We start from the raw sequence: 23,798 nt of genomic DNA, 5'->3' as shown, positions 1-23,798 counted from the left end.
ATATGTTATTATACTTTATTATTATCAATAAGGTACCACTGTAAAAATGGTTGTTTTTTTGACAAAATGTTTGTCTTTAGTTATAGTTTTAGGATCAACACTATCTATCTATCTATCTATCTATCTATCTATCTATCTATCTATCTATCTATCTATCTATCTATCTATCTATCTATCTTTTAAAAGCAAGTACATCGAGTTTCTGACAACTAAGTGTTTTTCATCACGTCCTGTTTGCTCTTATTTTTTCTTTAAATAATGCTGTTTAAGTAATGTCTACTCTTCATATAAATATTCCCACTACTCTCTTTGTCTGTCTGCCTGTCTGTCTGTATCTATCTATCTATCTATCTATCTATCTATCTATCTATCTATCTATCTATCTATCTATCTATCTATCTATCTATCAAATTCAAAATTTATTCGTCACATACATAATCGTACACAGTATGATATGCAGTGAAATGCTTTCATGACTATTTTGACCCTTGAAAAGGAAAAGGATTAAGGACAGAAAAAAAGACATGCATAAAATGTAAAATATAAAATACAAAATATAAAACTACAATTTCCACAGTAGGTAAAAATAAAAATATAATAAAAATAAAATATAAATAAAGTAAGGTAGGGTATAATATGTATACAGAATATATGTATATAAAATACAGAATATGTATAAAAAAATAAAATGTAAACAAGTGTATAATAACAAAACTTTATAAAGTGTATAGTGTGCAATAAATGTGCAGTGTGCAGACAGCAGCAGTACGGGGTAGTCATGTATCTATCTATCTATCTATCTATCTATCTATCTATCTATCTATCTATCTATCTATCTATCTGTCTGTCTGTCTGTCTGTCTGTCTGTCTATCTATCTATCTATCTATCTATCTATCTATCTATCTGCCTGTCTGTCTATCTATCTGTCCATCTATCTATCTATCTGTTTGTCTGTTACTCATTTCTCTTGTAATGAAGCACTTAATCCTTCCTCATTGCTAAAGGCAATCAGCTTGTTGGTTATACCTATTTAATATGCAATAAAAAGTTGGTTTTTTGTTTTTTTTTTTAGATTCAGTGCACCTTTAAAAGCGACCGGGTCAATAAAGTCCGACTGACTGACCAGGACAGAGGTTACGGTTTGCATTATGCAACTTCATGCAATTTGGGAAAAGCACTCAGTTGAAAAGCAGCTTCCATGTCCAACAGCTCCCTGAAGATCCTCCGGCCAACTTTTGTGACCTTTGACTCGGAGACACGACATGCGATCTGGCGTTACTGTGCGCGCGAGGCGTGGCCCTGTCCGCAGACCCGTCACTTCTAACGGCACCGAACTCCAAATGGCGGTTTGACGAATTAAATAACCGATTGTGTAAGAGATCATACAATAAATAAATAAATAAATAAGCGAGGATGGCAGAGCTGGAGAAGTTTTCCGAGCCTCCGAAAGAGTCCCAGATCGTTGATTCGGAGTCAGATTCGGAGCAGGATGACGGTTTGACTCACGCGGAATCTGCCGGTTCCGGCACGAGCTCGGAGACGATGAGGCGCGTGCAGGTGATCCACAGCGGACACTTCATGGTTTCCTCACCGCACAGGGATCCGGTACCGCGCAGGACAAGTTACTACGACTTCGACACGGTGAACAAGCCGCGCTGCCAGACCTACAGCTTCGGACCGTTCAGCTCCGGTAGACTGAGCATCGACCCGACACTCACGCGCCTATTCGAGTGCATGACACTGGCCTATAGGTAACAGCATGCAAACACACTTCTGCAAAAACAAACAAACAAACAAAAAATCTTTTATCTTTAGGATATGGGTCAAAGACCAACACGATCTGCAATGCAACAATCAATCAATTAAGCAGCAAGCCATATAATAGTGTGACCTAATCAAAACAGCCTATAGAAATTCATTTCTATTTGTAAACATTTTATTCTCTAAAATTAATTTTAATTCATAAATTATTAATTTAATGATTTTTTTTTTAATTCGAAAGCTAGCCTTTGCATACTGTCTGTCACATATTAAACTATATTTTAAGAAACATTTTAATATGCTTAAATATTACGCCATTATCTCTTTGTAGACGTCATGAGAAATCAGGAGTAATATCTTAAAAAATACAATGATATATATATTTAGTTATTATAAATGCACTGATGATTCCTCTCCTCACAGCACATACACTTTATGACCAACAGGATATAGACACCTGACCATCACATCCACATGATTGAACACATCATTCCAGATTTAGTTCCTCTACACTGTTATAATAACCTCCACTCTTCTAGAAAGGCTTTTCGCTCGATTCTGGAGCGTAGCTGTGAGTATCTGTGATCGGCTGTATGAATATTAGTGAGGTTAACAGAAGATCTGTTGTTCAGTCTGCGTTACAGTTCATCTCAAAGGTGTTCAGTGGGGTTGAGTCAGAGTCAGGGCTCTGTGCAGGACACTCTAGTTCTTTCGCTCCTATTTCGGCAAACCATTTCTTCATGGATCTGTCATGCTGGGACAGGTTCAGGTCTTCTTAGTTCCAGCGAAGGGAAATTGTAATGCTAAAAATACAATATACAAATGCATTTTAGACAACTGTGTGCTTCCAGCTTTGTGGATCAGATTGAGGAAAGTCCGCAAATGAATGTGATGGTCAAGTATCCACAAACAATTGGCCATATCATGTAGATGTAAGAGCAGATTTACGTAAATAGAAATATTTCTGCCATTCTTCCTTCCAAATGGTCTGCTATATTCTTGTCATAAGATAATATTCATCATGTACTGCATATTATCTTATTCCAGCGTTCTTAATATCTTCTTACAGTATTAGTTAATGCTATTAATCTACTATATACTAATAATTCCTCTTGAGTCTTCCTTTTTCATGCAGTATAGCATGATAAAGCAGGTATGGAGAGTACTATAATAGGCACAAGTACTGCATTTAGTTGTTATATTAAAGCGATTCTTAATTAGAAATTACTTAACTTTTTCTCTTAAGCTTTTTTTAAAGAAAGCTTTGTTTATCTATGCTATGTTGATGCGAGACCTCGTTACTTTGGTAAACTAATAAAATGTTCAGCACTTGAGTGCTTATGAATAGAAAACATACTTAATATTAGAACAAGAAGTGTCGCTAACTTTTACCTTCTTACCTAAAGTAAGACCAAGATCTAATAAATTCCCAGTTAGATTAGCTGGATAAATGCTGCAATCTAACACATATCGCAGTATTTCATTCTGAACTTGTTTACTTCTCCCGCTATTTGGTACTACAGACAGGCTGTTAAACACAATACAAGGTTTCTTTGGACCTGGTTGAGCATGGAATAAGCACACCAGCGTTTTCGAAACAGCTGTGACATGTCTGATAGGGAAAACGTAGTGAAAACACACTGAGAGGGAGACGGACTTTGGCAGTAGTTGGCAGTGGAACAGTCAGGCAGGGGTTATAGTGTAACTGAGTTTAGGATAAAAGTCTCTCTCGCTTTCTCTTGCTTTCTTTCTCTCTCTCTCGAGGCCGTCTCTCAGGGCTGTTATGACATTCAAACTGCACAAACTGTGTTGTCTAAAGTGTCTCACCCCTGTCCTGTATATATGCTCTTAATGTCTGGGAGTAAACATGTAAATAAATAAATAATCAAACAAACAATGACAACAGCAACAACAATGATCACTATCATGGTCATGTTGCCGCTCTTGTCATTGTTGTTATTATACATTTTTTGCTACAATACATTTTATTTCTACAGCCCAGTGTATTTCGCATTTCGATATAATTTATAAGCACAAATTTCATAATTATTAATATTCAAGTTTCCTTAACACTCACTACTGCTCTTAGAGTGTCCTGTATTTTTAGAATTCAGATTGCAACGAAAATCACATCCTGATAGCTGAAGATCTTTTCATTGTGCATGGAATGAAGCATTATGGTTAGGTTTACACACAAAGTTATATGTAAAATAGTATAACTTGTATACCTTATATAATTTTATGATAAACAGATATCATGTTATCATATCACCCAGCTTTAGCTTTAGGAGTCAGTCATGTTATCTTTCTTCTATCTGGAGTTTTATTAATGTGGCCTCACCCATAATAAAGCTTTTTTAGTTGTCTTGTGCATCGCCCCGCTTCATACTTATCACTTGGAGGTTCTCAAGGTGCTACACCGGATCTCTCAGGCCCTGTGTTTACTTAGCTTCAGCTTTCTAGCTTTAACTCATTTATCCCCTGCATTTTGAACTAAAAGGCATTCCTGACAGTGTGCTTATGATGTTTCTACCTGATGTTTCTCAGCTATTATTCTTTATGAAGTCCTAGCAACCTCTGAGTTTCTTTAACTTACCACCTCCTCTGTGTCATTAGTGGGTTAAATGCACTGGAAGAATGAGGAGATGGCATAAAGTGCAGAAAACGTGTGGCCAGATGAGCCACTGAGGTGGTGTTTAATTGCAGGTGTATGATTAAGAGGTGCAGCTTTTACATCTACCTGAATTGACCTGGCACAAGTGACAGTACATGGTAGATTATAATGAAACCTGAGCTAATGTTTACAGAGCTCTCTCTCTCTCTCTCTCTCTGCAGCGGGAAGATCGTGTCTCCTAAGTGGAAATCCTTCAAAGGTCTGAGGCTACTGTGGAGGGATAAAATCCGTCTGAATAATGGCATCTGGAGAGCCTGGTTCATTCAGTGTGAGCTCATCTAGCTACCAGATTTATCAGCTCAAATGTCAAAGGAAAGAAAAGGAAACAAACTATTGCAAAATGATTGACATCCCAAGTTTTCTGACCAAAGTAAAGAATAAAACATGCTGTTATAAGAATTAATAACATGCTGTCATAACATGCTGTTATTAGATTCAATTCAGGGTTGATTGTTTTGCAATAATAGCACATGCTGAAATGTTTTATTCCTCTTATACCAGAGCAATTTGTCAACAAGTCATTTTTAATCTATTTAATGAATGTAACATCTGCAAAACAAGCTAGTTCCTGTTATCACTTATGTTGTTCTTTAACCAGATTCCATCATAGAGACATACTTTTTATGTTTCAGATAACCACAAAGCACAAAATAGACTTTCCATGTCAGAAAATTTGCTGATAATTACAAAGTGCTGGTGAAGACTCCTTCCGTAAACTTTAACTATATCTCCTTACAAAAAGCTTCTATATGTTGTTCTTTCGGCTGCTCCTTGTTTGTTTGTTTGCCACAGCGGATCGTTTGGTCTGCATGTTTTGATTTGGCACAGTTTTTATGCCAAATGCCCTTCCTGATGCAACCCTCCCACTTAATCCGGATTTGGGACTGGCACTGAAAGTTAACTCTTCAGTGGCTGGGTTAGCGCCCTGCCTGGGAATCGGATCCGGCAATAAGAGTGCGGGATCCTGACCACCAGGAGGCTACAAAAGGCTTCTGTATATGAATAATTATTCATTTTTAAATAAAGACAAATTTAATCAGGTTATTAGGTTTAGATGATCTGTTGCATCCTTAATACAAAGTGTCTCTGAATTAATTATTACAAATTGATTGTTAAAGTGCTAGGATGAGCCTGTTAATGTAAACATCTGATTTGATTTGATTTGCTTTGCCACCATCACTATTGTCAGATCTGCTGCTATAGGAAATTAATCAATTAAATATATAACAGTGGTGTTATAACTGACAATTTTTCCTTTATTGAGACTAAAATTGTTATATAAAGAAAAAGAAATTGTGTATTATGTATGATATATATCATTCAGCAGCCAGTTAGAAATAAAATGCTAGAATCTTTTATTTTGCTTTATTAATCTTTTTAGATGTGGAAAAAAGGAAAAATCCAGTGTGTGGGTTCGTCACTCCGTTGGAGGGCTCTGAAGCAGATGCTCATCGTAAACCTGAGGTAATTCGCATTAAATACATGAATACTACTTTTGCTTGTTTTGGATATTTTAACATTTTAAAATATATAATATATGAAATATATGAAATAAAACATCATGATAAACTCTACATAGGTTCTTTAAACCATCTAGATTATGGTGCTGTACACTGACCAGGCATAACATTATGATCACATGCCTACATGTTGTGTTGATCCACCTTTTGCTGCCAAAACAGCCCTGACCCGTAATGCACTGTGTATTCTGACACCTTTCTATCAGAACAAGCATTAACTTCTTCTTCAGCAATTTGAGCAACAGTAGCTCGTCTGCTGGATCAGATCACACGGGCCAGCCTTCACTCCCCACGTGCATCAATGAGCCTTGACTGCCAATGACCCTATCTTGGACCACTTTTGACACAAGAGCTGCAGTTTTGGAGATGCTCTGATCCAGTCGTCTATCCATCACAATTTGGCCCTTAGTCAAACTCGCTCAAATCCTTACACTTGTCCATATTTCCTTCTTCTAACACATCAACTTTGAGGACAAAATGTTCACTTGCTGCCTAATATATCCCACCCACTGGTGGGACAGGTGCCATGATGAGGAGATCATCAGTATTATTCACGTCACCTCTCAGTGCTCATAATGTTATGCCTGATCGGTGTATGTGTATTTTGGATTTCAGGCTATTGTGCTAGAAGGCAGCTACTGGAAGAGGCGGATTGAAGTGGTGATAAAAGAGTATCACAAATGGAGGATTTACTACAAGAAGAGGGTGAGAACCTGGCAAACAGGGAAAAAAACATATATATATGCAAATATATATGTATATATCATGTCAAAGATCTCAAAAAGTTCCTTCATTCTCTATTTTTGCTTTAGAAACACAAAGATCATGTCCCTGTTCTGCAGACGGTAAGACATAAAGCCGCAGTAGTTTAATAGTTATAACCCTTTAGTTCCTGGTGATTTTTAAATGATTCGTCTTAAATGGAGCTCAGTTTGTGTTCTCACATAATCACCTCAAACCTATCGGGTACAATATCTAAAACATGAGGATGATATAACTAGACACTTTGCTGTCAGCTCCTCACACGGAGTGTTGCGCTAGCTAGCTAGCTATTTACTATGGCTTGTGTTAGCCGTGTACAGTATTTGATCTGTTATGTTAGCTAAAACTGTGTGACTGTGTGAGCTAGCAGTTACGTAGCCTAGCTGGATTGCTATGTGCTTGTGATACCTTGAGCAAAATACAGTAGTTTTGAAGGTAACAGCAAGCTATTTTAATTAAAATAACTCAATGGGTGGACTTCCTGTTCTGACACCTCGACAATTTATGAGGTTCACAGATACATTGGGATGTTTTTAAGGGGTTGGATATCATAGTGTAACTAGTAAAGACGTGTTGTTTGCAGATGAGTCAGCACTTTTCGGTGAACAATGAAATATGAGCTGATTTGTTTTGTTGTGTGAAAGCAATGGCAGTTCACTTGCTGTCCAATGTGATCAAATTGCTTCCAAGGAAAACTTTTCGAGCTGTTGGTTATGAGTAAATAATGAGTTGAGGAACAGAATAGAACAAAATCTTCTTAATGAGGCTCAACTGCCGCAGAGGCATCACATAAACCCAGGGATGTTTACTGCATCCATAGTCATAGTACCTTGCTAAAATAACAGTTATGAATCTGACGTGCATGAAGTAGTTACTAAAGATGAATGAAAGAGTGACTGAGTGAGTGAATAAATGAATGAATAAAATAGTGCGTAAAATACCATGCAAAGTAATGTTAATTTGCTAATTAGAAAGTAGTCTACCACTTTATGAGACGATTCCATGCCAATGGTAAACAAATCAGAACCATCATAAGGTCAAAAAATACGCAAAGAGCCGAAAGAGTCGTTTGTGAACTGAGCCAAATGAGCTGACTCACTGAAAAGAGTCAAAATGTCCAGCATTTGTAATGATCAGAGACAAAAGGAGAGGAGGGAATTTCTAATTTGCATACCCATGCATATTTATTAGACAGAAGATGTCTTTGGTGGGTTCTTGGGATTCTTTTACAGGTTATTATGTATTAAAAACATTAAATAATGAATTAATCAGTATGAACAAAGAAGCATGTCTAGGTGAAATTGTGCATCCTATGAGATGTTCTTCCTGTGCTTTGGAGGTTTCCTCCAGGTACTCCGGTTTCCTTTCCCAGTCTGAAGATATGTATTGTCGGATGATTGGATTCATTAAATTGAGTGTGCTTTGTTCCTCTCTTTGTTTCCCAAGTCCCCTGGGTTCCCCTCCAGGTTTCCTGTGACCCTAAGATAAGCAGTATAGAAAATGGACGGATGTATGGATGCAAATTCTACAGTATGTAGAGCAGATTTGGGATAAATGATTTCTGTTATTGATTTAAGTCTGGATTTATTGATCAAGGACATGTCGGGACATAAGTTGAGTGAAATGCATCGCTACACAGTATGACAGGAAGTAACAGGAAGTGACTGGCCCAATTATGTTTGGTTAATGTCCTACAAACCATTTTATCATATCAATGGCTCTAGTAGGTCATTTGGACATTCTGTAGTCAGTCCCTTTATAAAGATAAATAAATGGCCTTATGTTACTGTATTTGTTTTAGTAGGTTAGCAGAACAGTTTGCCTCTGTACCCTTGTCCAGTTATCTATTAATAGCTCAAACTTTGCCTTGCTCAGCTGGTTGAAGTGTCAGAGTGTGTGATCTGTAGAGAACGAAAAGGGAGGGCAAACGTAGAAAAAACGTAAACACAGCACTCCACTTGCGTCACAGCAGCCCATGTCGATTAGAAAACGAGTCACTTGATTGCTCCTGGTGACAAAAAGGCCAATCTCCTCTTCTGTTGTGTCTGTTTCTCAGAGATACGCTGGTTCAATTGCAATGCTGTTTAATCAAAGGTGACCCACTTTGCGGAAAATGCAAGCGTGTTGTTTTTATTGTCCATTTGGGTGGATGTGACAATGATAGTTTGCAAATGTTGCGTCGGGGGAAAGTACTAACAAGCAATGAGCCGCTGAGTGCAATCAGGCGTACGTTTGGATATATGGATCTTTGCATTTTTGGTGACACATGAACCTTACAGTGTAGTATATAAGCCCATATGGGGGAAAATACTAACAAGCAATCAGCTGCTCAGGGGATCAGGTGTGGATCCATCCACATGACACACATACCTTAGATGTCCCCATAGTGTAGTACTTGAGTTACATTTACACCATTTGGCAAACAGCCTTATCCAGAATGCTGTACGAAAGTACGTTCAAGTCTATATACAACAAATACATCAATACCGGTTCACTAGGTCACAAACTAAGGATACCATGAGTGTAAAACTCTGTTGGAGCACATTTTTTAAAAATATATAATCAAACAGGAAAAAATAAGTGCTAATTTAAGGTCACTGTGTCACTTATTATGAGCTACTGTTCTTGCAGTGATTTGGCATATCTATTAATAATTGGAAATTTGTATATCAGTTTACATAAACATTTGTTCCTTTATCCATATGTATAGTGACCCTATACAGGAAGTCAAAGTGAGGCCTTCCCTCTCTCTCTCTCTCTCTCTCTCTCTCTGCACGTGAGTGTGCGATGGCTAGAAGTGGGTCAGGAACAAAAGGGCCAATATGCCTCCGCTCATGTTGAGAGTCAGCACATGGGGACGAATAAAAAAACATAATGGTGATGGTTGTTGGTGGGGGGATTGGGAGGGCTTTCTGTCTCTCACACATTGGTTTTAAACTGCACTTTGTAATGCTTTACGAGTATGCACGCACACTCACACCCCCAAACCTAATTTCACCTTGTGGGAAAACACATATCCAAAGCATTACTATAATTTACCTCATTTTTTTTTGTGTGTGTGGGCCACAAAAACAGCATGGGGGCAGTCATGTTGTCAGGAGAGACGTAATCGCTGGTGCTTCCGGCTGAATTTGGGCTCCCCTATAAAAGTGATGAGCTTCAGACTCTCTTCTGTGTGTGTGTGTAAGAAACGAGGATGGAGTTGGAGCTGGTTGCTGGTATACTGGTTTTGAGATGCAGAATGGGAATGTAGGAAGTAATACTGGGATGAAAACTGGACACGGGAATCTGCATTGAGCTGTGAGTAGAATATTGTGCTCCTATGTATGTTTAGAGGCGCTCTGCCTTGGATAATTTGGATGTCCAACTAATTAACCGGCCAAGTTTGAGTCGATGTGGGTGCACTGATTCAGAGACAAGGCCAAACATGTGCAAGATGTTGGCTCCTTTAGTAAAATGATGTTTTGGGGGCTTGGAGAGACTCTAAATTGCTTGTCTGTTGTCTTGATTTCAGCATTAAGCATATAGGCCACTGTTAGTTGATACATATTGCTTCATGCATGATGTTCTGCTAGGGAAGAACACTCTATACTCTTACATTTCTGCATTGCTGTAAGTCTACATTCTATCACTGCTCTATATATGTGGTTCCCTCTGGTGGTCACGATGAACAGATCTAGAGCTTAGCTACTAGCGTCTAGTCGTTCAGCAGTGTCTGAAAATGTTTATCTGATCTCCTCATCGTTGTCAAAATCGATTACATCCAAGAGAGAGGCAAAAAAAATTTTCACTTGTTTTGAAAAACGCCATTTGGAAGCAAGCTGTTGAAGTATATTAAGGTTTTAAAAGTGCGATTTGCCCTTTAGTTGATAGTTGTTTGGGGTTGATAGAGACCTTAATCCTGGAATACAGCTAGCTAGTTTACGAGTCTTAATTAAGCTCTAGATGTGTAGAGGAGTTGCTAGAGCAAAAGAACCAAGAATAAATCTATGATACAATACTGTATATTATTCTACATACATATATTTTAAGTGGGTTAGAACGATTTGATCAGTTCTGACACTTCTGTGAGATGATGCCATAAATTTATTAAAAATCTATTAGAATTTGACAAAGACAATGTTTTCATTTAATTGCTTAAAATTTTCTTTGAAACTATGGCATTAGGCAAAAACGGCACAGAAACGCCTATACACTTACGGTCATCATGATACCCCGATGCTATGAATATGCAAATTTCATGGCCAGCATTTGCATACTGGAATCTGATAGGCTCTTATATTTTATGATGCAATAACACTAGTCATTAGTGGTTTATGAAAAATATTATAAAATGAGGTGATGGTTTTTTGCACTTTGTATGTAATAAATACAAATTTTATTAAAGGGTGATTTTCTTGTATTCAATGAGTTGCTCAGTGCCCAAAAAAAGGAGCTCCTGTCCTTGTTCTGTCTTATGTCCTGTCATGCTGAGCATCTGGGCTCATCTTTAGTGCGGAACGAACGTTCATGACTGATTATCACTCCTCAGACGCCCATCTGCAGGTCTGGCCTGGAGAAATGGTCCGATCAGATGTACCCCGAGCCAGAAGCTTCTCAGGAGGAGGTGCATATGTTTGACTTGGACTGCTTTCTGTCAGATATCTCAGATACTCTGTTCACCATGACCCAGAAGCCAAGCCCTTGGAATGAGGAACGCCAAAACAGTGAGTACCGGCGGGCCAAAAATTTAGGATCAGAGAGAGAAAGTTGTACAGTGTGATGCTTGCTTTTAACTGTTTAACAATGAGCTTTGTGCTTTGATGCTTGTGAAAATGTGTTTCCAATATGCTTGGGTCATTTTGAGTAGATTTAATTTGTATAGATTTATGAATTAGATGGATGATTTAGTACATTTTAATTCATGTAGTCTATTTCATGAAATGACATGAAACTGACTTTTATAACAGCTGAAAACCCCAGAATGAGAAAATATAAATAATTTCAAGATTTCATTTTGATTCCAGGGACAGGAAATACCACACTAATAAAAAAAAAAAAACTAATTAAATGGATCACTAATCAATCAGAAAAACTGAGCATCTCTTCCTGCTCATCGAACATGTAGCATATCTCGCACACATTCAGGTGTCCTAGCCTATCTAGCAAGCATGTGTGTTTTCAGAGGTGTGGCTAAGCGGGAAGCTCTTGTTTCAGTAAACCTCAGACCAGATTGCTGACTACAGAAGTGCTTCAAAAGAGGAGTATGATATGCAATCCACTCAAATATGTGTCACCCTTTCTGAATAAATAGTCATGTGAGGTTGTAAAATGCATTCAGGAAGATACAGCCCCCCAAAACAGGGAAGTATGAATGAATGAAAGCGCATATCAACACACACCCAAGACACACACACTCACACACACACTTACACACACATGTACATGTTCGTGTTGTAATAAATGCTCTTATCCTGTCAGCCTACACCAGCAACGCCGATATGATACAGCCTGGTTTGACTCCTCTTCAGCCCAGCTTGGACGATCTGATGGACATTCCTGGTAACGTATTCATGTTTATACATTTAGAAATTCTGCCACTTGCAGTAGATGCTTCAGTAAAATAGATTGTTTTGGTGAAAATAATGGCACCCTGTAACGTGTCCTGCAACACAAACGTTTACCAGTAAAATTCAAAAACGCACTTTATTCAATTTCTGAAAGATTTTAGAATTAGATGTTGGTTTATATGGTTCATATTAGATGTGGTTTAAAGTTGGAAAAACATTAAATGGCTTGACTTTAGAATTGATCTGTAACTTACTATGAAGACACAGCAGTGCGAACCTCAGTAGTTTTCAAAGTTTATTTATTTATTTATTTTTAATTAATTCATTAATTAATTTATTTATTTATTCAGATATTTATTTATTTATGTACACAGGGTTTTACGGTAACCACTTTTGCTGCTGGTTTTGTTTAGTTAAAATGTAGATGCTAGAAAAGATTACATGTGCAATTTTTTATTATTAATTACTTCATTATTATTAATTATTATTGATTATATAACATCTTTGTCCTAGAGTAGTTTGTTCAACTAAAACAACTGATATTTATGTTAGTACAATAAACCGAAACATAAACATCTCAGCTCTGTAGATAGATAGATAGATAGATAGATAGATAGATAGATAGATAGATAGATAGATAGATAGATAGATAGATAGATAGATAGATAGATAGATAGATAGATAGATAGATAGATAGATAGATAGATAGATAGATAGATACTTTATTCATCCCAAAGGAAAATTCACAGCTTCCAGCAGTATCCACAAACACAGGTAATAGATAAAATAGGAAGGAATATAACAAAAATACTAAAATACCCAAATTAGGGTACAAAAATATAACACAAAATATATCAAATAACAAACAAAATATAACACAATTTAACAAAATATAGCAGAAAAATACTAAATACAGAGATTTAAGGAATAAATATGGAGAATTAGATGAAAAACAAGATAAGTAATGTGCAAAACAATTGTTTAAGGTTACACACCTAGTTGGTGTGTAAAAACTGTTTATGTGCAAAAACTGCGTGTTTATTTACAATAGCTAGATAGTTTGTTTGTTTGTTTTTTTTAAAAAAATCTATTCTGTTAGTCTTTAAAATATTACACTATGCAACACGATTTTTGTTCCTGGGTAGTGAATGACATTTTCCAATTACTCTTGATGGAAAATGCTAAAAAAAAAAAAAAATAGCCATTAAGCCCCTTGAAATTTGGGTTTGGGCTTTGTAGAGAACGAAAACCTCAAAATTAGCCCGGTTACAGAAATTAATAGAAAATTCTGGAATATTCTATCCAGAAAACTCCAAATAATCTAGAAAGTTCTTGAAAAATCTAAATTGCTCTAAAACCATGCCACAAAGTTCTAGAATATTCCAGAAAAAGAGACTTTCTTGTTTTTTTTTCCAAGAACTTCCTCAAATTTCTGGATGATTCTAGAAAAATGGGTGGCTATCGGAAACATTCCAGAGAGTTCTAACCTCATTTTTAAAGATAGTTATAGTACATTTTCAAAGTTTCATTGCAATTCAAGAGGTTTTTTTGGAAAGTATAATTTAGCTCTTTTTCACATGTTTAGAGAAATATGAGAATTTGAGAATCCCATTGCCCAGGGTTCAAACCCAAACTTTCATGGCTAAGATGGGTTTTTTCTCTTTATTTGGGTTACAAAGAATGGGGAAATAACACTTACTGTCCAGGAACAAGAAAAAAGTAAAAATATGTTACTTAGTGTACTCATTTAATTTACAATCTTATACAAAGATATGCAATGAAAATGAAGACAAATACCGGTATGTCTTCGGGTTTGAGAGTTATGAAAAGCTGAGTTTCAATAAGTAAACATAATAATAGCTATATTCTTGCAAATGTCCTGTTACTGGAGGCTGAAATCCAGAGCTAACATACTGTTTTGTAAAGCATAAGAATATTTTTTTCTCAATAACATTTAACAGTACAGTTTATGGAATAATGGAAGCATAACATGACAGAGATCAGAGATTAGTCAATAACTAGGAGACATATCTACAAAATGGACCACACTGAAAGGTTTGAACCTGGTTTGCAGTTTAAGTCCAGGTTTGCAGTTTAAGTCATGATTACCAATATAATGCTTTCTAATAAATGTTTTAGAATAAAACATTTCTGTACCTAATTATTTAACTTAATGTCTTTAAGTTTAAACAAATTATCTATTCATCTTTTAATATTTAGTTACATGTAACAGCACTTAATGATTAATTGTTTTTGCTCTTACATGACAGTAATTTGTCACCACCATCAATTTTTTATTATTTACAGAAAAACATATATATTTTAGCCAAGTCTTATAATAAGTTGCCATAACATTATGACCACCTTGTGTTGGTCCCCCTTTTGCTGCCAAAACAGCCCTGACCTGTCGAGGCATGGACTCATGCAGCAGATTCTTTAAGTCCTGTAATTTGCGAGGTGGGGTCTCCATGGCTCCCACCTCGCAACTCACAGGACTAAAAAGAACATAAAGGATACTTTTGATAGATACTGACCACTGCAGACCGGGAACACCCCACAAGAGCTGCAGTTTTGGAGATGCTCTGATCCCGTGGTCTAGCCATCACAACTTGGCCCTTGTCAAACTCCTTAAGCTTGTCCAATTTTTCTTCTTCTAACACATCATTTTCTTCAATTTTTCTTCTTCTAACACATCATTTTCTTCAATTTTTCTTCTTCTAACACATCATTTTCTTCAATTTTTCTTCCTCTAACACATCATTTTTCTTCTTCTAACACAACATGCCATTTTCATGTTATCTCGACTGAATATTTAAAAAATGACTAATTATTGACTCAGGACTTTTAGGGAAGTGCACAAGTTCACATTGTGTTGTATGGACACTTACTCATCAAAAAATCTCTCAGGAGAGATCTTGACCATCTTAACGTCGGAATATCTTGGAAAGTAATGAGCGTATAATCATGTAATAGTATTTATCGTGGTGTTCGTTTATATATTTATTTATTTATTTATTTAATGATTTACCGGATTGGGTTTTTTTTTTTTTTTTGTCTAATTATAGCTTGCTCTATATATCGAGGTCGCAGTGAGGGTTAAGCGCAGGTCAGGGGTCATTTGGAATGAAATGTGGAAGTTGAAGGGGATGTGGTAAACCATGAATGGCCATCTTAAGGGTGCCACCACAGGAAGAGAAGAAGAGAGGCAGCGGTTCACTGTAGGTCAGCTCTGACTGCTGACATTTTCGCCCCGTTTAATCCATCCTTGTATAAGTGTAGGCTGAAAGCCTGCGATATTGAATCTTGTATCACGGAGAAAAATAAAATGCATATAGAACTGCAGCTTATCTTACAAAGGTACTACAACAGGGAATGTTACTTCATACAAACTTTAATGTTCCTGTTTTCAAGGTATTTACAGTATAAGTAGTAGAATAAGGAGGGAATGCTGTATTCAGCTGGCTTATAGTGTGTGAAATGACTATATGCATGAGCTTTAGATCAGTAATTGCACTGTAAAAAAAAACGGAAATATTCCGGCAGCTGGGGTGCAATAACATTTTGTAAAATAACAGGAAAAAACTAACTTGTAAAATTACAGTAATCTTCCATTATTAAAATACAGGGTTTTTTTTTTTGCTTTAATTTTACATGAGATATTGTTTAATTTTGTTTGGCTTTTAATGTTTAAAGAACAAGATTTCCTCGTGTAAAAACAATGAGGTTAGCTATAAATATGTTCAAACACTGCTATAATACAAATAATGAGCCTTAAAAGTGCAAAACAGTGCTGTAATTAGTTGGGTATTCTTTTTCCTATTTCATTGTCTGTACCGCTTATCCGATCTATTCTCGGGTCACGGGGAGCCTCAGGCATCCAGGCAGGATACACCCTGGATGGATTGTCAACCCATCACAGGACACACACACTCATTCACTCACCACAGGTAATTTAGAGACTCCAATTAGCCTCGAAGCACGTCTTTGGAGGAACATGCAAACTCCACAAACACAGAGAGCAGGAGCGAGACTCGAACCCAGGACGCTGGAGCAGTGAGGCGAACATGCTTTCCTACCACTAAGTTAGCCACTGCTATTTCAATTATTAATAGTAATAATTATTATTACAAAATTGTTAATATTTCAACAATTTCAGAATGTTCTGCGTCTAAAAAACACTACTGGTTATTCAGTCCCCATTTTCCCTTCCAAAATATCGAAACTTTTAGAATGGCACCTCTGTTACCTGTTTTCGAGATTCCTAAGCATCTAGGAATGTTAGATTAGACATTATACACTAATAAAACCACATTTATTCAGCGTTTTGTTGTGAAAACATCTACATATACTAATACAAGATGCCTGTCAAATACGAAACCAATCTATGTAAAATTATAGAACGATTATTTTTTATTTGTTGTCACTTATTTTAAAATGTATTCCAAATATACAACTAGAATTTAACATTTTTTCTGTTAAATAAAAAATAAATATTTGTGATATTTTGATACATTTAAAATGTATTTTAACAGCCCTTTAGTGTGAAAAAAACAAAAATGTCTTTTTAAAAAATGGAAATTTTATGGTTATTCATAGTTATAAACTTTCCGTGGTATTTTACATTAGACAATAAAATTAGTAATATTCTGTAGTAATAGACAATAAAATTAGTAATATTCTGTGTGTTTCAAAAATACAGGAAAAATCTGTAAAAACTAACAGTAAAAATTCTGTAAAAGTACAATTTTTTTTTATAGTGGGTTAGTTAACAGTGGACTGACACCTGATTGTTGTTGTTGTTGCAGACATCTTTGCAAGTTACCGTGGTCATCCTTTGGTACAGAGTGGTTATACTGACTCTGAATTATTCGAGAGTTCATCCAACGCACTTTTTCCCTCCACCCCACCCACTGTGATTAATACACCCCTGATACACACAGGATCCCAAATTACACAGGTAACTAGATTTCAGAATTTTTTTTACACAGTACCCTGGTGTCTAAACTATGTGCAGCGATGTAACTGGTAATAACTTTTGGATCTTTTATGGATCATCCTTAGCCCAACATGACAGTTGAGAGCTTGCCTCAGTCCACCTCAGCAGCAAGCTTACCCTGCCCTGGCTATCCAAACCGACCTTTGACCCCTGAGATGCCATTTGATACCAGCAGAATGACCTCCAACCCCAAGTTCAAGAGTCATTTACAGTACAGCGATTACCATCACTCTCCAGCCAGCCTCCACAGCATGGGCTCATACGGACATTCCTACAGCGTCCCTGGCATTGTCACTGAACCTTCAAACATATCCTCTGCCTCTATGTCTCAGGAGAACCCTTACATCTACCCAAGCGCCTGTTTGAAATACAGACATGCTTCAGGCAACCAATCAGGGAGTAGCGTCGTAACCACACCCACCGTCATCACACATACGGGATCCATGAATGCCATAGCACAAGATCCCCAAGAGGGCCAAAGCTATGCTATGTTAGACATGCTGGACTACCAGCAGCCGTCTGTGGCTCCGCCTTTGCCTAGCCAAGCCCACTGCTTCTCTGTGCCACAGCAGGTAGCCATGGGTTCGGGAAGAGGGAAGCACAAGCAAAAAATGGGAGGGGGTCGAGGGTTTCCAATGGCGACGGCTACACCTGTTTCTGTTGCTCCACCCACACAGACTAGCTGCCTGGCCAAGCTCTTATCCTCCAGCTCTCAAGAAAGTATGCCACTGAGATAACATACATTCACTAACATTTTTTTTAATGTTTATTCTCAACACTGCAAGTTTCACTGATTTCTTGATTTCATTTAGGAAAACCGACAGTGGGTTTTGATCCTCCTTTTGTTGGGCTGAAATGCCATAGACCAGCTTCTCCCGTCTTAGCAGTATGTAGCCCTAAACCCTCATCTACACTTCTAAAATACAGATTATATACAGGTTTTAACCTTAATTACATGCTTGACCAATGACAAGTTGGAAAAACGTAATAAAATGCAACTTTATAAGCTTTTCTAAGGCTTCTAAAAATGTTATTTAGCTAATAAAGTGCTTGCTATTGTGACCAGTCCACCAGCAGCATGCCCGTGGGCCAAAGAGGTTCACAGCTATCCCAGCATCCGCCATGGCCCCCCGCTGAAGTGCCGCTACAGTGCCAGATGCCCATGATGGTACATTCCAACGTCTCTCACGGCTCCAGTATCTCATCTCTCCTCGTCCCCAAAACTGAGAAACTTTCACCGGTCCAAATCCAGCCACCAGAGAGGACAAGTCTGACAGGTACACACATATCACTCCTGTTGTGCTATCTGCCTTTGTCTGTTTGATCACAGGCAATGTTACTTTTTAATTTCAGTAAGTTTTTCAGGAAACTTCGGCCCTACTTCCCCAACCATCCTGCCAGAGAAAACGTCTGAGGCATCACACACCTTATCCGGAATAACCAAGACAGAGCCTAATAGGGTAAACTCACATACAAGCACACATGCATGCTTATGCACTGTACTCTGCATGATGTGAATGTTCCTCATAACGTTCTCTCTTACAGACAGACACGAGGCGAATCACACACATATCTGCCGAGCAGAAGAGGAGGTTTAACATCAAATTGGGTTTTGACACTTTACACAGTCTGGTGACAACACTTAGCTCTCAGCCCAGCATTAAGGTATTTATTATTTATTAACACGCTTTTAATTTGAGCCTGTATTTCCAGTGTCAGTCATGTATACATTAATTTATGGGTTTTGACTTATTCACAAGCATTTGTTTCATGGCTTTATATTTTATTCATATGTCAGAGCAGCCACCTGTTCTTCATTATGATTAAAAAGAATTGAGGCATCAGTATATCCCCCTCACACCATCCTGTTGACCCCTGGTTATCGTTTTGGGACTTTTCATTATATTTTCCAAAAGCAATAACTGGACATAAATGTACACTTACATTTACTCCCACTAAGCAGTTTTGCGATACGTCTCTGTCCTTGATTCTCTCATACACTGTCTTTCTCAGATCAGTAAGGCCACTACGCTACAGAAGACAGCTGAGTACATCAGTAAGATGCAGCAGGAAAGAGCACAGCTCCACGAAGAAGCCCAGAGACTCAGAGATGAGATTCTAGCACTCAACTCTGCCATCAAGTGAGAAATCCCTTCCCTGTCTTATTTCTCTTCCTATTTATTATTCCACAATGCAAACATGCTTTCCTTAGTCCTTAGTCTATGTTCTTTGCTGTGCAGTGTGTGTCAGCAGCAGCTCCCTGCCACCGGCGTCCCTATCACCCGTCAGCGCTTCGATCATATGAGGGAGAGGTTTAGAGAATATGTCCGGGCCCAGACACTCCAGAATTGGAAATTCTGGATCGTATCCTTCATTCTCCTTCACACATTTTTGTGTGTGTGTGTGTATATAAAACTATAAGTACATATTCAGCTGGCAATGGCTAATTTCCTGTGTGGCTGACTTTCCTGAACCATGGTGCAAAAGTTCAGCGTGATAATGGAGCCTCTGTTTGAGACCTATAACGTCATGGTGTCCACAGCCAGTGTGGAGGAGATGTGTCGCACCACGCTTAACTGGCTGGACCAACACTGCTCTCTACCTGCCCTCAGACCCAGTAAGCTTCTCTCTCTCTCTCTCTCTCTCAACAGATTGATGTGTACAGGTACAGTACATGGTACAGTGTTTGCAAATGGGCTAAAAATGTAATATCTAGACAGTGGAACTATTGGAGGAATGCACTGTATCATGACATGACAAGAATGATTTGGATAAAATACTACACACATGCTCAAAGTTAGACAAGCAGCCAGCTTTATTTATACTCTACTGGGTTCATACTCTATTTATGTGCTCTACTGGGTTCATGTCAGGTTTCCTCCTAATACCAAACTCAAACAAAAAATGTACAACCCTCTGTTCAAACAAAACCATCATCCTTTTGTGTAATTTGTACTTTGAGTATCCAATGTGTGCTTAATCTACTCTTCTTTGTCTACTTCGTCCTACATTTTTAACATAATGTTGCCTGAAAAAACACATTACACAAGCTAAGGAAACAGACAGATTGATATTTAGAGAGAGAAAAACAGACTGATGGATATTTGAGAACTAGATGTGCAAAGAATATTGGAATTATAACTGGGCATTAACATTATGGACCGGGTTAGGTTTAAAAATATCACTACATAGCAAGATTTCAAGTGTTCAAGTGTCACAACCCAGTATGTCTTTTTCCAAACACCAAAATAGCACCTGAGCCAGGATGGGAGAAAGCATTATATTTTAGAGATGCAAAAATAATGTACTAGAGCCCAAAACAAACATAGAGTAGAATTGTTAGTAATGGGTCTGCTTCTAACAAATTGTCTGTCTTCTGTTCTCTTTTCTACATCAGCTGTTCTGAGTTCACTCCGCTTGCTCAGCACCACCACATCCATCTTGACAGACCCGAGTCTGGTTCCTGAGCAGGCCACTCAGGCGGTCACTCAGAGACACCTGTCCCACAGCTGCAACCAATGACAGTGTTTCATCACTCATCTCTCTCTCTCTCTCTCTCTCTCTCTCTCTCTCTCTGTCTGTCTCTCTCTCTTTCTCTGTCTCTCTCTCTGTTTCTTCCCCCCCTCCTTCCCTCTCTCCCTCTCTCTCTGCTTAAATGGCATGACAAATAACTGTACATTTATATTGCCAAGGCATGTACAAAGTAAGCGTGGTGCAAAACCAGGAGAAATATTCTAAAAAGATAAAATGCTAATAACTAATAACACCAGCCGATAGCTTCTTTCAATGTTCATTAAAAGTTGGTATCCGAGAGACATACAAACAACAGATATAATGCCTCAGACAAGCACAAGCAACCTTATATACATATACACTCACTAGTCACTTTATTAGGAACATTTGCTCATTCATGCAAGTAGTCCTTCATGTGGCAGTGGTGCAAAGAATAAAATCATGCAGATACAGGTCAAGAACTTGAGTTAATCATTACATCGAACATCAGACTGGGGAAAAATGTGATCTGATTGACCATGGCATAGGTGTTGAAGCCAAACTGGGTGGATTGAGTATTACAGAAACCGATGATCTTTTTGTAGGGTTTAATAAGTGAGGTCAGAGCCTCTGTAGGGAACAGAAAAGCATGTCAGAATGCACAAGACATCAAACCTAACATGATGCTTATCTAATATTTTACTTACTCTAGCCTTCCTGACAGCCTGGTTGTTTTGACATTCAGAAATGGACACGTATTTTGTATTTAAGGTGGACCGTGCTTTACTATCTTACAATGACCTCATAGTGACACTTTCAGGAAACTTGGCCTGAGAATGTAGCAGCTACTTTAAAAGCTAAGTCTTACTAAAATACAGGATCATCAGTGACTGGTTCTTGATTACTGATTATTAAAACAGGAATGTCTTATAGCTTATAGCTTTGGCTATTTCTTTATTAAACTGCGAATGGTTAATCTGCCTACTACTTTTCTGCCTTTATTCCCTGTTATTCCATTACAGGTTATCCTATCGATCGTTTGGGATGAGAAAGAATATTTGTATTCATGTTTAGTCTTTTAAGAAGGACTAAAGTTTTGTGCCTTGTTATGTTTGTTACAATTGTATTTAACCAAGCTTTTATGCTCTCAGGTTATTAATGTGGTGCAAATGTATGACATACCTGTTGCTCTTTAAAATAAAGCACCGTTTGCCTTTGTGGAATGATTATTATTTCTATATTTACGTTTAGTTTTATTTAAATGCCGGGACACTATAATTAAAAATGAACTTGAAATACAGTCACAATGAAATGTACCGCTGTGAAAAAATACATACATTGCTGGTTTAAACTTTTTATTGGCAAATATACAGAATGCATACATTTTGTCGAAACACCAACAAAACAATCTGGATAAAATGTGCTTATTAAAGCAATCTTTTCAGTCCGTAAGATTAGGTTACACAACAGCAAGTTGCTAACGTTACACAATAAGAAACAGCTAAAATGAAATATTACACAAGCCAAACACTCTTAAATGAACAACAGTAATAGCAAGGAGAGAAAAATATAGATGTCATAAAAACAAGAAGAAAAGAAGGCTTTGCCTATTAAGGTTACCTATTGAAAACATCATGCTAGCTAGCAAATGAAACCTAGCATTACCTAGCTTTGTCTAGCATCACTTCTAGGGTAAATGGTTCAAAAATGATGAAATAAAGTGAAATAAAAACACAAATAAAGTGAAACAAGTTTCACTTTTTAACACCAAATGTAGCCTTATGCTTTTTGTGGCTAATTTTATGCTACTTTAGGTTTTAATATGTCACAGTATAAGCTAGACGGTATAATATAATAGCCGTGTAAATATTTTTGCAGAATAGTGTGATGGGATACAGCATCGAACTCTAAACTAATATTTAAACTATCATTTTGGTTTTTATTTATTTTTATTATTATTATTTTTCTTTTTGCCTTCAACAGCAGATGGCGCTAATCAGGCTTTTTAAAACGGTGAAAGATGAGCATAGTCCCTGTGTTTATAAGATTTCTGTGCGGTTAATGTTTGAACATGTGGAATTCAGCTAAAACACATCTGGGCTTGACTTGATGACTGGTAATATTTTTTTACGTCTCCTATCTCTCTGAGAGATTTCTAAGGATGGATATTAATCTACTGAACTAACAGTTGCATGAAAGCTTCATATCATGGCATGCATTTCAGCATTGTCACCTTAAACCAAACTATAAACTATTGTTTCATCCAGAAGTACAAAGTTAAAGCATCTGAAAGGGAAAGTAAGAACACAAACCTATTCTATGAAACACTGAAGTGTGTATCGATAATAAACGTAAATCAGAATATTGAATACACCACAGTAAATATATCATATCTACATATCATACATATACTCCTAGACAAGGCCTGTTTTTTTCCCCCCAACACACACTTTTCCATGTAAGAAAACATGCCCCTTTATTATTTTAATATCAATCATACAAAGAAAAGGTGTACCATTACATTTTTATTGATGAATTATTACACCCAGAGTCATGAACTCAGCTACTGACTATATACTAATGATATTCAATTCCTCATTAGCAAGCTGAAGAACTGACATTGTAACCATGACTCTTTCTAAAGAACTGTAAGGGTTTATACTTGTGCAATCGCAACATTTACATTTTCAAGTTAAAAAAACAACAACAAATACTACAAAAATGTACAGACAAATGATTCATACTGTATATGCACAGCTGACAATATATTGTTTTCCAAAACATTCTTTTCCCTTATATTTAATATACATAAAAAAATATATACTGACCAGGCATAACATTATGGCCTCCTGCCTAATATTGTGTTGGTACCCTTTTTGCTGCCAAAACAGCCCTGACCCGTCATGCACTGTGTATTCTGACACCTTTCTATAAGAACCAGCATTAACTTCTTCAGCAATTTGAGCAACAGTAGCTCGTCTGTTGGATCGGATCACACGGACCAGCCTTTACTCCCCACGTGCATCAATGAGCCTTGACCGTC

At 37.2% G+C, this 23,798-nt stretch overlaps 1 protein-coding gene across 2 annotated transcripts; it reads left to right on the top strand.

Moving 5' to 3' along the window:
* The first annotated feature begins 930 nt into the window (after positions 1 to 930).
* Positions 931 to 21,967, top strand: LOC131347963 (carbohydrate-responsive element-binding protein). 2 transcript variants are annotated; one of them, XM_058382462.1, is made up of 17 exons: positions 931 to 1,752; positions 4,598 to 4,704; positions 5,818 to 5,900; positions 6,572 to 6,661; positions 6,769 to 6,801; positions 11,250 to 11,424; positions 12,179 to 12,259; positions 17,073 to 17,224; positions 17,329 to 17,983; positions 18,076 to 18,149; positions 18,330 to 18,540; positions 18,629 to 18,723; positions 18,809 to 18,928; positions 19,277 to 19,404; positions 19,504 to 19,627; positions 19,751 to 19,880; positions 20,661 to 21,967. In XM_058382462.1, exons 1-17 carry the CDS (start codon positions 1,415 to 1,417, stop codon positions 20,783 to 20,785), a joined length of 2,721 nt encoding a protein of 906 aa, XP_058238445.1. In that variant the 5' UTR covers positions 931 to 1,414; the 3' UTR covers positions 20,786 to 21,967. The 2 variants fall into 2 exon arrangements, with proteins under 2 accessions (XP_058238445.1, XP_058238444.1); XM_058382461.1 differs by having other exon boundaries at positions 933 to 1,752; positions 18,617 to 18,723.
* The last annotated feature ends 1,831 nt before the right edge of the window (positions 21,968 to 23,798 follow it).

Source organism: Hemibagrus wyckioides, linkage group LG28 (assembly GCF_019097595.1).
Source record: "Hemibagrus wyckioides isolate EC202008001 linkage group LG28, SWU_Hwy_1.0, whole genome shotgun sequence".
Classification (NCBI taxonomy): Eukaryota; Metazoa; Chordata; class Actinopteri; order Siluriformes; family Bagridae; genus Hemibagrus; species Hemibagrus wyckioides.
Note: the sequence above shows the minus strand (reverse complement) of the source record. Positions and strands in the feature narration are given on the sequence as shown.

What these genes read in the sequence shown, in the direction of transcription:
- LOC131347963 (XM_058382461.1), top strand. Translation starts at nt 1,415, where the DNA reads ATGGCAGAGCTGGAGAAGTTTTCCGAGCCTCCGAAAGAGTCCCAGATC. An exon ending in CAGGATCCCAAATTACACAG is followed by an intron (nt 17,225 to 17,328) that starts GTAACTAGATTT and finishes GATCATCCTTAG; the next exon opens with CCCAACATGACAGTTGAGAG. An exon ending in ATCCTCCAGCTCTCAAGAAA is followed by an intron (nt 17,984 to 18,075) that starts GTATGCCACTGA and finishes GATTTCATTTAG; the next exon opens with GAAAACCGACAGTGGGTTTT.